The following is an 11,290-nucleotide window of genomic DNA, read 5'->3' on the forward strand; positions in this document are numbered from 1 at the left end:
TGAGGCTGGCCAATCAGCTTGCGGAACACACCGAGGGGGAGGAGCGCAGGCCAGACGGGACTCGCAGAAAAGTGCTTGGCCACCCACCAATCAAAATGAGGCCTCGGAGCCGCGCGCCCCTTCCCCGCCCCTTGGTGGCGTCGCTGTGGAAACCAAGGGAAGCGACGGTTACCTTACAGCTGGGGGCGGAAGCAAAAAGTTGAGTGACAGGGAGGGCAGCATCCGCATGGCGGGAGGCGCGACTGTGTGAATTCCCAGGTGGGCAGCCCCCTGGGTAATGGGGAGCAACCTGAAAGGGCTTGGTGCTGGGGGCGTGTGCTGGGAAGCCTGGATGGAGAGGCCTTCCGGCGCGGGGACCCTCATCTGTCATGAATGGGAGGGAAAGAAAGGGGAAATGACGAAAAGCCCTCGGGGAATCCCCCAGCTTACAACCTGAGTCCTGGCCCCATTCTGGGGGATGCAAGCCCCGCCCCGTAGGCCGGGGGCGGACACTTGTCTACCTGTGCTGTCTAGTATGGTCATCACTGGCCAGAGGTGGCTAGTGAGCCCTTGAAATGTGGCTGGTGCAAATTGAGATGTGCTGTAAATGTAAAACACGCACCGATTTAAAAGACTTCCTATGAAAAGGAGACTGTAAAAAAAAATCTCATTAATAACCTTTTATGTTAATTATAAGTTGAAATGATAATATTTTAGATATATTGGATCAACACAGATTATTACAATTAAGTTCCCCTGTTTCTTTTTACTTTTTTAAATGCCTGTTAGAACATTTAAAATCAGGTTGCCTGGGTGGCTCAGTCGGTTAAGCATCTTCCTTGAGCTCAGGTCATGATCTTGAGGTCCTGGAATCAAGCCCCATCTGCTTCTCTCTCTCCCTCTGTGCCCTCTCCCTCTATCTCTCACATAAATAAATAAAATCTTAAAAAAAAAAAATTTTAAATCACAGAACTGGCTTGCATTTGTGGTTGGCAGTTATGCTTTACTGGACACTGCTGGTCTGGGGTCATGCCATGCTTTTGCTCCTTTGATTATTTGTCATGAGCAGGCTGGGGAAGTTGGATGCCAACACACACACACACACACACACACACACACACAGCCTCCTGCACACTCTCAAGATTTCAGGACAAGTTAAGTAGCACCTGGCACCCTCCCTCACCTTCTTTCCTTTCTCATTCCAGACCCTGCCCCTGAGCCTTCATCAACTGTGGAACCCTCTGGAACTTAGAGGCTGGACATCAGAGACGTGGTGAGAAGTCCTCAAAGGTAAATCACTGATTCACAGAGGAGCAGGGTGGGGCAAGGTGAGTCAGTGCTTAGCACTTAGTCATCCAGGTTCAGTTCTGGAAACCTCTAAAGCTACAACTTTTGGGGACCTGTGGCTGTGGTCTTCAGAAAGTCACTATCTTTTTCACCAGGCCTAGCTGGGCAAAAGAGATGAAAACATGAAAGTGTTTTATAATTGTGCTTCAAAACACAGATCTTGGGGCGCCTGGGTGGCTCAGTTGGTTAAGCGACTGACTTCGGCTCCGGTCATGATCCCAGGGTCCTGGGATCGAGCCCCACATCGGGCTCCCTGCTCAGCCTGCTTCTCCCTTTCCCTCTACCTGCCGCTCTGCCTACTTATGCTATCTCTCTGTCAAATAAATAAATTTTAAAAAAATTTATTCTGAAAACACAGATCTTTTTTCTGTTGGCAGTCATAGGGTTGAGATCCTTTGTGTCCTGACAGGCTTCACTCCCTGCCCTCATTGAGGGGGACAGGAGGAGTAATCACTTAGAAACCAAAAGTTAAAATCTTACCAGTTGACTTACCTGAGACATCTAACTGTGTAGCGCTGAGGCGCACAGTTGAACCCCTAAAGTTCAGCCAAGTTTTGCTACTTTGCCCTGTCAATTTCCAGCTTCTCTAATGTGGGCTGGGTTGGTGTGTCTTCTGTATTGCTGCATCCCAACTAGGTAAGGTGTGCGGGGTCCAAACAGATGTCTTTTGGGGCAGAGTCCACATACATTCCTACAGACTCAGAACATTCTGGAATTTACCCTTCAAGACTGTTTTCCTGAGCCCCACGCTCACTCACTAGGCACCAAATCATTTTGTGAACCTACTCTGCTGTGCGCCGACAAGGGCATACAAATAATTTCCACCCTCTCCTCACCCACAAGAAGCTCATAGAAAGGCAGGATCCAGCTTAGAAAGGACAATTCCTCTTTGTTTTTGATGGATATTGCAGGTGCAAGGACTCCTTATTGGCCTCATCTGGCTTCCAGTAACCAGGCTGTCAGCAGAAATAATATCCACCTTCAGAATGAAGACTGGCCACTTTGTTCAAACCATTCTTGAGTCTGGCTCCTTTCACTAACATAATGCACTATGCCTGTCAGTTAGGGACAGCTAGACCCTGCTTGTGTCCTCAGCACCCCCAGCACAGTGGCTAATTCATAACAGTCACAACTAGTTTGCTGAGCCAACTGTAATAAGCCCCTTACAGCAATTTCCAAAGGGGAAATTCCAGAAAGGTCTGGTGCTGTGGCAGTGCCGAAGGATAAGCAGGGGGCTCCTTGGATCTCAGATTTGGGGGAACCCATGGTCATTTGAATGTTGAAGTTCTGGTGTGTCTGTCTCATAAGTGCCTTTTGTATTTCCCAGGTGCAGGTAAGGTAGGATCTTGATTTCTCTGGGAACCTGGCTTGGCTTGTTTTGGGGTATGTGATGGAGCTGGTTCAAGCTGTGTGAGAGAAGGTGAAGCCTAGAGTGGACAAGCCAGGGCTGGTTAGCAACTTTCCACTGTGTCAGGAACCCCAGAGAGAGGCTAACCAAGTCCTACCCTGTCTTGCCTTTTTTATTTGTTTTTAAGTCCATAGAATTTTCTTTTTATTGAGCTATAATTTACATACAGTAAAATTTACCTTTTTTAGTGTACAGCTCTGAATATATACAGTTGTGTAACTAACATCACAGTTCAGATATGGAACATTTCCACCATCCCCCCAAATTCCCCTGTCTCCCTTTGTAGCACATCCCAGCCCAGGGCAACCAGTGATGTGCTTTCTGCCTAAATACTTTTACCTTTTCCAGAATGCCTTATAAAATGGAATCACAAGAGTAGGACTCAGACAGCCTTTTGAGTCTGGCTCCTTTCACTAACATAATGCATTTGAGGTTCATCTGCATTGTTTTCTGTACCAGTAGCTCAGTCCTTTCTTATGGCTGAATATATTCCATCATGTGGCTAGACCACAGTTTGTTTATCCATTCTCCCACTGAAGAACATTTAGGGTTTTTTTTTTGTTTGTTTGTTTTTTAAAGATTTTATTTATTTATTTGAGAGAGAGAATGAGATAGAGAGCATGAGAGGGGGGAGGGTCAGAGAGAGAGGCAGACTCCCTGCTGAGCAGGGAGCCCGATGTGGGACTCGATCCTGGGACTCCAGGATCATGACCTGAGCCGAAGGCAGTCGCTTAACCAACTGAGCCACCCAGGCGCCCCGAACATTTAGGTTTTAATGGCTGTTGATAATTACAAATCAAGCTTTGATAAACATCGCTCATGGGCTTTTATGTGAACATAGGTTTTTTTGGTTGTTGTTTTTTTTTTTTGAGAGAGTCACTCTTTTTTTTTAAATTTTATTTTATTATGTTAATCACCATACATTACATCATTAGTTTTTGATATAGTGTTCCATGATTCATTGTTTGCATATAACACCCAGTGCTCCATGCAGAACGTGCCCTCTTTAATACCCATCACCAGGCTAACCCATCCCCCTACCCCCCTTCCCTCTAGAACCTCAGTTTGTTCCTCAGAGTCCATGGTCTCTCATGGTAGGTTTTTATTTCACATGGTATTCCACCAGGGGTGGGATTGTTGGTTCATATGGCTATAGTGCTTTTGAAGGTCTTTTTGATGAAGAGAAGCAGAGTTGAAAACTCATTTTCTAAAAAGGAAGGCTTTATCATCATCTGAATCACACTGTATGTGAGCTGAGTGCTTACCGTAAACACTGAGTGTGCTAAACACTTTACACTTCAGCATTTTGCTCACTGGGTGACCTCAGGCAAGTCACCATGACCTCTCAGAACCTCGGTTTTCCTACCTGCAAAATGCAGGTAACACTAGGCCAACCCCATAGGATTATTGCAAAGATTAAATGAATTAATACATATGGAGCACTTGGAGCCAGCTTGGCACATAGTAGGGCCGTGTCAGTGTCAGCTGTTATTATAATGTTCATTTCCTGGCCCCTCTCAATTTCATCCCCATAGCAACCCTGGGAGTTAAGATCTATTCTAATCTCCATTTTATGGAGCACACACCTAATGCTCCAAGAGATCAAGCAAGTTGTGCAAGATCACACAGGCAGTAAATAAGTAAATAGTGGGTCCCAGATTTCAGCTGAGGCTGACTGACTCCAGACTCACCTCCTTTGTTCCTATATCAGCCCGGTTTCTCCTAAAGAAACGGAACTGGGATATATGTGTTTGTGAATGTGTGTGTGTGTGAATTAAAAGACGTATTTCAAGGCATTGGCTTACATGATTGTGGGTGCTAGCAGGGCAAGTCTAAAATCTGCAGGGCAGATCAGCAGGCTAGAAACTCTTGGCCAGGAGCTGACACTTCTTCCTCAGGGAAACCTCAGTATTATTTGCTTTCAAAGCCTTTCCACTGATTGGATGAGACCCATCCCCATTATCCAGGATCATCTCCTGTACTTAAGTCAACTGATTATAGACATTAACTTAACCACATCTACAAAATACTTTCACAACAACACTTAGATTAGTGGGTTTTTTGTTTTTGGTTTTTTTTTTTTAAGATTTTATTTATTTATTTGACAGAGAGAGAGACAGTGAGAGCAGGAACACAAGCAGGGGGAGTAGTAGAGGGAGAAGCAGGCTTCCCGCCGAGCAGGGAGCCCGATGCGGGGCTCAATCCCAGAACCCCGGGATCATGACCTGAGCCGAAGGCAGCCGCTTAACGACTGAGCCACCCAGGCACCCCTAGATTAGTGTTTAATTGAACATCTGGGTACTATAGCCCAGCCAAACTGATGCATAAAATTAACCATCTCATCTTCTCTGAGTTGAGAGCTCAAGGTCTGTGGAGGCCACTTTTCCAGTAACATACTGAAGTGTCCGGTGAGTGTCCAGGACAAAAAATCCTAAGGAGAGGTGTTGGGGTTATTTTGTGTATTTTGGGGAGCATACAAAAATTCCTGAACATGACTCAGGCTTACTCAAGGAAGGGGGAGTCCCCAGCCCTAAGTTTGCCTCCAAATACAAAGACACACAAAGCCTTGTGAAGACCTTTGGAGGTCTTCACATTTGTAACTCTAAATTAAATTTATACTATGAAATACTAGCATGTAACCATGAGGAAGTTCACAAGTGCTGGGTTTTCCTTCATGATGAGAACTCTCCTGCTATTTATTTATGTAACTTATTTTTTTATTTATGTAACTTTTTAAAATTTGAATTATTTCTCCCTATGACGGTTCAGGACCCCTGCTGTACTATACTGATGAATGCCCAGCCCAGACCCATCATCCTCCCAGGTTGGCCAGTGTATGCACTAATCCAGTCCTTACTGACATGGTTACCTTTGGTGGGGTCAGTGAGTGGCCAAGGATGGCAAGCATCCCCCAACTGGAAAGCAGGGGAAAGCCATGGTCTTCTTTCTCAGAAGTCTCAGCTTACACCAGGGCGGCAGTCATCAGAAGCATTTTGCTGTGGTGCTGCCAGAAAGGGGGTGGCTCAGCAGCCCATCATTCAGCAAGATGGTTAGTCACCCCTTTGATAGTACTTCCTCTGTGCCAGGTCTGTCCTATGCATTTTACAAATGTTGACTCACAAGGCAGGTACAACTACCACCCCCATTGTACAGATGAGGGAACTGAGGCCCCAGATGGTTCAGTAACCAGCCCAAGGTCATGCAGCCAGGAAGTGCTGAAACTGGGAATGAAACCTGCTGCCTGGCCCAGAGCCAGCGTCACACCACCCTGCCCTCCCAAGTAGGTCTTCCAGGAACCTCCCACCTCAACCACCACCACTACCTACCCCTTCTTTCCTATGGCCTTCTCAGGTGGTACCCCTTTCTGAGGCTCCTTTCCCCATCAGCCCTTTGACCACAGGCACCCCAGACTCTCAGAACCAAAGGGGATCATAGACCCTCAGAGGTGTATGACACATCCATGTCCCCCCAAATCATAAATGTAGTGGGGATAAAAATGAAGCAGGTGCATTAAAAACAGGCAGGAATACTTATGAAGTGTCCACTGTGACTGGGTGCCAAATACTGGCAACTGCAGGTTGGGAGGGAGGTGTTTTAGCATGAAGACCAAAGCACAGGATAATTTCAGATTTGACAGGTGGTATTGAGAAAATGGTAAAGTGAAAGGCATGAGGAGCCTTTTTCCCCGGAGAAATCACTCCGGGGAGGTGAGCTTTGGTCCCGGGGCCTCACCTTGCTTTATAGGAACCTGTAAGGTGAGGACAGGGACAGTCCTGGGGCTCCTAATTTCATTCTCCCCATAGCCAAGAAAAGAGGGCGGGTGGGTATTTTTATTGCCTTGTTACAGAAGTCGGGGTAGGGGGGTACCTAGGGCAAGGCAAGGTTAGCCACCTTGCTCAGAATCACCCGGGGGGGGGGGAGGCCGTGAGAAGCGGGCGATTGGTTCTACCGTCACCTGGGGAAGGGCGGGGCAGCCTCGAGGGGCGGGGCCGAATTCAGCCCCGCCCCCTCCCGAGCGGTGTGTCGTAACCTATTGACCCAGGCTGGGGACAGCACACGCGGCCGGCGGGGGTCAGCGAAGGCAGTGAAAGAAGGTCGTGATTGGCTCCCCATAAGGTGGGCGGGGCCTTCGTCGCTCGGTGCGCGCGCCGCGGGGAGGCGTTGCCGAAGGCGGAGTGGGAAGGGGCATGGGCCGCGCGCGGGCGGCCGTTGGCGGCGCAGCCCCGCCCCGGATGTCGCGCGTCGCGGACTGGGAGGCAGCGATTGGTCGGAGCGGCGCGGGGGGCGGGGCGGAAGGTTCTGGAGGGGGCTGGCGGGCTCTGGAAGCTTCCGCCGGACGGGTATATAGAGTCCGGGACGGGGCGGCGGCGAAGCCGGGGTGCGGCGACAGCTGGGTGGTGGGCCGCAGGCGGGGGCTATGGGCAAGGACTATTACCAGACGCTGGGCCTGGCCCGCGGCGCGTCGGACGAGGAAATCAAGCGGGCTTACCGCCGCCAGGCGCTGCGCTACCACCCGGACAAGAACAAGGAGCCCGGCGCCGAGGAGAAGTTCAAGGAGATCGCCGAGGCCTACGACGTGCTCAGCGACCCGCGCAAGCGCGAGATCTTTGACCGCTACGGGGAAGAAGGTGCGTGCGCGCGCGGCTAGGGGCGCGCCCTCGCCGTTTGACAGGAGGAGAAACCCAGGCCCCGCGGCCGGGCTGTGGCATCCCCGGGGGACGCCCCGGGCCCGGTGGGCGAGCGGCCCCCGCCCTCCGGCCACGCGGGCCTCCGCCCTCGGATTGGCGGCCTCCCGATGGGAGGAGGAGTCCTGGCCGCGCTGCTTGCCCAGAAGCTTCTAGCATGTCTGCGGTTGCCCCTCCCTAGGCGCCTCCACCCACGTCCCCGAGCGGTCCCGGGGGTGCGGGTGCGGACGGGGGGAGGACCGAAGCTGAGCCGGGCCCGTGGCACCGCGGCCCCGGCAGTCCGGGACTCACCTGAGCCGAGGTGGCAGGCCTGGCATCCAGGGGCGCAGGGTGGGGCTTCTGGCTGCGCGTCGGGCTCGACCTGCGAGCGGCGAGCCTGCGGATGAGCGCGCGGATTAGCGCCGACCTCGCTCCGGGGCCCCTGCGAGGGCGGAGTGAGGTAATCCCCGTAAAGTGCTTACCTAACCTGGTGCCAGGCACGTAGATGGCAGCCAGCACACGAGCGCAGTCCAGGTGCGGGGAGCCGTGGCACCCGCCTCTGCCCGGCCTCCTCGGCGCAGGCCTCTCGGGCCGAGAGAAGGAAGCTGTCTTGTTGTCCACTTGCCCGTGGATGACTCAGACTGGTTTCTGGGCTGAGTCTTAAGAAATAAAGTGGCTTTTTATGTAAGGATGGTGGCAATTAGTGCCAGGGTGTGAGAATTTGAAAAGCTGCGTTTATCGTTTTGCTTTCATTTCTGCTCCTCACGCATTCTTAGCTCTTGAGTATTTCTAAGAGTAAACACTTACTGAGCACTGATCCTGGAGTGCCTTTTTTATCTGATCTTTTTTTTTTTTTTTACGATTTTTTTATTATTTGACAGAGAGATAGAGAGCACAAGTAGGCAAAGAAGCAGGCAGATGGAGAGGGAGAAGCAGGCTCCCCGCAGAGCAGGGAGCCCGATGCGGGACTCGATCCCAGGACCCTGGGATCATGACCTGAGCCGAAGGCAGCCGCCCAACCGACTGAGCCACCCAGGCGCCCCTCATCTGATCTCTTAATGAATTTTTTGTAAGTTTTCATCTCTTTGTGGGGAGGATAGGTCAGTCAAGAAGTGGAAATTCCGTGGCCTCTGCAGGGAGCCCTTGAGCCCCTTGCCACTGTCCTGGCACACTGAAGTACCTGGAGGGGGCGATTGGGAGTCGGACTCTGGCTTAGGGTTCTTCTTTACTCTTCCTGACAGGCTAAAAAAAAATTCCACCCCCCACCCTTCATGGTTCTCAAGTTTTTTTCCCTTAGTGAAAGCTCCTCGATGGGGCACCTGTTGGTTAAGCGACTGCCTTTGGCTCAGGTTATGATCCTGGAGTCCCAGGATTGAGTCCTGTATTGGGCTCCCTGCTCAGCGGGGAGTTTGCTTCTCCCTCTGACCCTTTCCCCTCTCATGCACACATGCTCTCTCTCTCATTCTCATTTTCTCTCTCTCAAATAAATAAAAGTTTAAAAAAAATTTTTTTTTAGAAAGCTTCTCGAGAGAGGAAAGAGAGAAGCTCACCACCAACCATCTGATTTCTTCTGATTTTGCCTTTCAGGTCTAAAGGGTGGTGGCCACAGTGTTGGGAGCAGTGGTGGTGCTAACGGTACCTCTTTCAGCTACACATTCCATGGAGACCCTCATGCCATGTTTGCAGAGTTCTTCGGTGGCCGAAATCCCTTTGACACCTTTTTTGGGCAGCGGAATGGGGAGGAAGGCATGGACATTGATGACGCGTTCTCTGGCTTCCCCATGGGCATGGGTGGCTTCACCAACGTGCAGTTTGGCCGTTCCCGTCCAGCCCAAGAGCCCACCCGAAAGAAGCAAGATCCCCCCGTCACCCACGACCTTAGGGTCTCGCTTGAAGAGATCTATAGCGGCTGTACCAAGAAGATGAAAATCTCCCATAAGCGGCTGAACCCCGATGGAAAGAGCATTCGCAATGAAGACAAGATCTTGACCATCGAAGTGAAGCGGGGGTGGAAAGAAGGGACGAAAATCACCTTCCCCAAGGAAGGCGACCAGACCTCCAACAACATTCCAGCTGACATTGTCTTTGTTTTAAAGGACAAGCCACACAATATCTTTAAGAGAGATGGTTCTGATGTCATTTACCCAGCCAGGATCAGCCTTCGGGAGGTAGGATACTAATAAGTAGAGTACTGTGTGTGGAGGGAGATGGTTGGTTTTTGAAGTTGTTAGGTATTTGGTTGACAGGTATGTCTGAGCACTTTGGAGCCAGGCTTGGGAGGATACAGCAAAAACAAGACTGACCCGGGCTCTGTTTTCCCAGAGCTTTCCAGATCTGGGGGCAAGGTCTTAGCTACAGGGGCCTGATGGTGCTTCCCGTACATCAAAAAGCTTCTGGGCAGGAGTTGAGCATCCTAAGCTGCCTTCCATCTAACGTTCTTTCTTTGCTCTCTAAGGCTCTGTGTGGCTGCACAGTGAACGTACCCACTCTGGACGGCAGGACCATACCTGTTGTGTTCAAAGATGTCATCAGGCCTGGCATGCGGCGAAAAGTTCCTGGAGAAGGCCTCCCCCTCCCCAAAACGCCCGAGAAACGCGGGGACCTCGTTATTGAGTTCGAAGTAATCTTCCCTGAAAGGATTCCCCAGACGTCAAAAACCGTACTTGAGCAAGTTCTTCCAATATAGTCACCTGTGTTTCCCAAGGACTGACCAGGGACCTTTCCAGAGCTCAAGGATTTCCGGACCGTTCCACCAGTTGTGGACCCGTGAGAGGGCGGGAGGGCCCAGGGAGGGCTTTCGTACTGCTGAATGTTTTCCAGAGAATATATTACAATCTTTCAAAGTCGTGCACTAGACTTAAGTGGTTTTTCGAGCGATAGGGCGGCAGGTGGTGGGGACAGCAGGAGAAGGCATTCCAGTCTGTCACACTGGTTCCTGCAGCCCTCCCGGGATGGGCCCACACCCTCCTCCAGGCCCTGCCCATGGGCGAGAGAGAGGCAGACCCACAGCTGGACTTGATGCGTCTGTAGTCCCTTGACTTGTGGCTGTTAGGTGGTGTCAACCTGCCGTCTTGGTTACCAGACCCTGTACACGCCTCAGTTTCTGTTGTGTGATCGGTTCGTGTTTTATTCTGTAAAATAGTCTCCCACGTCTTGCTCTTCCCCTGAAGAATCCTATTTTCTCTTTTTGCCATCTCAAATTGAGAACCAACTTAGATTGTTTTTGCAAAACTGCCCGGCCGGCGCCCACAAGCAATACCTCTTGTTCCAGCAAGACCAAGGGAGCCAGCCTTATGTGAATGAGTTGCATAGACACTTCTCCCTGGAGGGTCAGGGGCCCTGGACAGAGCAGGGGACCTTCTCGACCCCTGACTCTGAGGCCGAGTGCACTCACTTATGGGTCACACTTTTTATTTTTTATTTTTCTTTTATCTGTAAGGCAATTTTTTGGCACACCTGGGGCTTACAGGTGGCCCAGGTGATTTTTCATTTAATGAACTCTGGACTCTTTCAAAAGGATCTGATCCTTTTGAATTTTGCACAGCTCTAGATATAATCCCTTTTGATAAAAGGGTCTTTGCTTCTGATTGCAGGAGCACTGTGGAACGTCTGTAAATATGTTTTTATAATTCTGTGTATTGTTGGTGTGTCCTCAAAGGAAACCAGTCCACGGCAGCTGCTGCTCTCTGTACAGGGCCACGATGGAATTCAGAAGGAACCTTGGGAGTTGGGAGGGGGGCCGGGTTGGAACAAGTGTCTGTTCCCTGCAGGCCAGTCTGGTGCTCAGACCTTCAGACTCATTGTAAGTTGCCACTGCCAACACGAGACCAAAGCGTGTGACTTGTCAATGTGCAGCACGACAGCATTAAAGACTGATGCTAAACCTCAGGGG

At 50.6% G+C, this 11,290-nt stretch overlaps 1 protein-coding gene and 2 long non-coding RNA genes across 5 annotated transcripts; 2 read left to right on the forward strand and 1 right to left on the reverse strand.

The window, feature by feature from the left end:
• The first annotated feature begins 50 nt into the window (after positions 1 to 50).
• LOC135361510 (uncharacterized) lies at positions 51 to 1,679 on the forward strand. The gene is made up of 2 exons (XR_010404777.1): positions 51 to 258; positions 1,185 to 1,679. It is a non-coding gene; the product is annotated as an uncharacterized LOC135361510 (long non-coding RNA).
• On the reverse strand, positions 1,646 to 7,933 carry LOC123834016 (uncharacterized). Its single transcript, XR_006788381.3, has 4 exons — positions 7,881 to 7,933; positions 7,711 to 7,795; positions 5,604 to 5,738; positions 1,646 to 5,165 (listed from the first exon to the last, which is right to left on the reverse strand). It is a non-coding gene; the product is annotated as an uncharacterized LOC123834016 (long non-coding RNA).
• On the forward strand, positions 7,039 to 11,286 carry DNAJB1 (DnaJ heat shock protein family (Hsp40) member B1). Of its 3 annotated transcripts, none has more exons than XM_045862848.2 (3): positions 7,039 to 7,362; positions 8,986 to 9,566; positions 9,854 to 11,286. In XM_045862848.2, the coding sequence occupies exons 1-3, from the start codon at positions 7,152 to 7,154 to the stop codon at positions 10,082 to 10,084; spliced, it is 1,023 nt and encodes a 340-aa protein (XP_045718804.1). In that variant the 5' UTR covers positions 7,039 to 7,151; the 3' UTR covers positions 10,085 to 11,286. The 3 variants fall into 3 exon arrangements, with proteins under 3 accessions (XP_045718804.1, XP_064425771.1, XP_054360856.1); XM_064569701.1 differs by lacking the exon at positions 7,039 to 7,362 and adding an exon at positions 7,730 to 7,858; XM_054504881.2 differs by lacking the exon at positions 7,039 to 7,362 and adding an exon at positions 8,293 to 8,467 and having other exon boundaries at positions 9,854 to 10,241.
• The last annotated feature ends 4 nt before the right edge of the window (positions 11,287 to 11,290 follow it).

This window comes from Mirounga angustirostris, unplaced genomic scaffold (genome assembly GCF_029215605.1).
Source record: "Mirounga angustirostris isolate CCGP_5_RB_7025 unplaced genomic scaffold, mMirAng1.0.hap1 SCAF_1, whole genome shotgun sequence".
Classification (NCBI taxonomy): domain Eukaryota; kingdom Metazoa; phylum Chordata; class Mammalia; order Carnivora; family Phocidae; genus Mirounga; species Mirounga angustirostris.

Coding starts and splice junctions, on each gene's coding strand:
- DNAJB1 (XM_045862848.2), top strand. CDS start 7,152: ATGGGCAAGGACTATTACCAGACGCTGGGCCTGGCCCGCGGCGCGTCG. Junction 7,363..8,985: donor TGACCGCTACGGGGAAGAAG/GTGCGTGCGCGC, acceptor TTTGCCTTTCAG/GTCTAAAGGGTGGTGGCCAC. Junction 9,567..9,853: donor CCAGGATCAGCCTTCGGGAG/GTAGGATACTAA, acceptor TTGCTCTCTAAG/GCTCTGTGTGGCTGCACAGT.